A 980-nucleotide genomic window follows, 5' to 3' on the forward strand; every position below is an offset into this window, starting at 1 on the left:
CTTAATATATGCAAATTGCTAATGAATAAAAGCACATCTAATTTACTAAGGATAGATGCTGGTGGGTTCTGACATGGTTACTGGAGAGCAAGTACTTTGTATTGGTGTCAATTATAATACATGTTACATACAATTGACATATGTTAGTGACTCCTCTGCACAGCAGTCTTCCCGGTCCTGCCTTGTACGTTCTAGAATTTAATATTTGTTTACACTTCGGCGTGTATGCAATTAAATGCACAAATCTTAAATTGCTTCAGCTACGTTTGGACAAACGCTCGGACCGATGTCACCCTATCAACATACACAATGATACAGGGATGCTCTCAGCTCACTGGTGGGCCAGGGAGCAAGCCGAGCATGCTGGGAAATTCCTGGGGGCGGGCCTGCTGCAAGGCATTCTGGGAATACAGAGAAAGTATCCCTGATGCTGAATGGCCCGGTCTTAAGCTTGACACTGACAATCATTTCCTCTGTCCTTCTCCATCCCTGAGGAAATCCCAGGATTCCAGAGAATTTCCCAAGTCTCCCTTTGAATCCCCTAGTTCACACTTTATTTTTGCTTCTTTTTTCTGGGGGATAAAAGAAAAGTTCCTACCATCACCCCCTGTAGCAGTTCTTGGAAGGTGGGAACCGAACACAACTGTTACTTTGAGCGTGGATTTCCCATTGGAGGTATCAGAGCCAGTCTGTCATCGTGCTGTAGGAAATGTTCCTGCTGAAGAGGACACGAGCGTGTCAGCAATGCGTTGGGAGTACTGTTGATATTGTCATACCCACGCTATTTAAAGCCACTATGAATTAAGATGACAATGTTTACTCACTGGGACGCATTCTACGCAACTGGACTTGTGGGAAATACAATTTGGGATGTAGGAAAATACGTGAAAGGGTGAAATAACACAAAGAACTCTCTTAAAGATTATAGGAATACATATTTATATAGAGAATTAATCCATCTGTAAGATGCAGGCAAATTG

The 980-nt window shown here is 42.8% G+C and overlaps 1 protein-coding gene across 1 annotated transcript in view; it reads left to right on the forward strand.

The window, feature by feature from the left end:
* STS (steroid sulfatase) overlaps positions 1-202 on the forward strand; it is a 203,942-nt gene extending 203,740 nt beyond the window's left edge. The window contains exon 11 of the mRNA XM_007954028.1: positions 196-202. Coding sequence (XP_007952219.1) covers positions 196-202 — 7 coding nt within the window. The remainder of the gene's footprint in view (positions 1-195) is intronic.
* Positions 203-980: the final 778 nt, after the last annotated feature.

The sequence above is a fragment of the Orycteropus afer genome, unplaced genomic scaffold, assembly GCF_000298275.1.
Source record: "Orycteropus afer afer isolate SDZICR_OR568_19922 unplaced genomic scaffold, OryAfe1.0 scaffold00426, whole genome shotgun sequence".
Classification (NCBI taxonomy): domain Eukaryota; kingdom Metazoa; phylum Chordata; class Mammalia; order Tubulidentata; family Orycteropodidae; genus Orycteropus; species Orycteropus afer.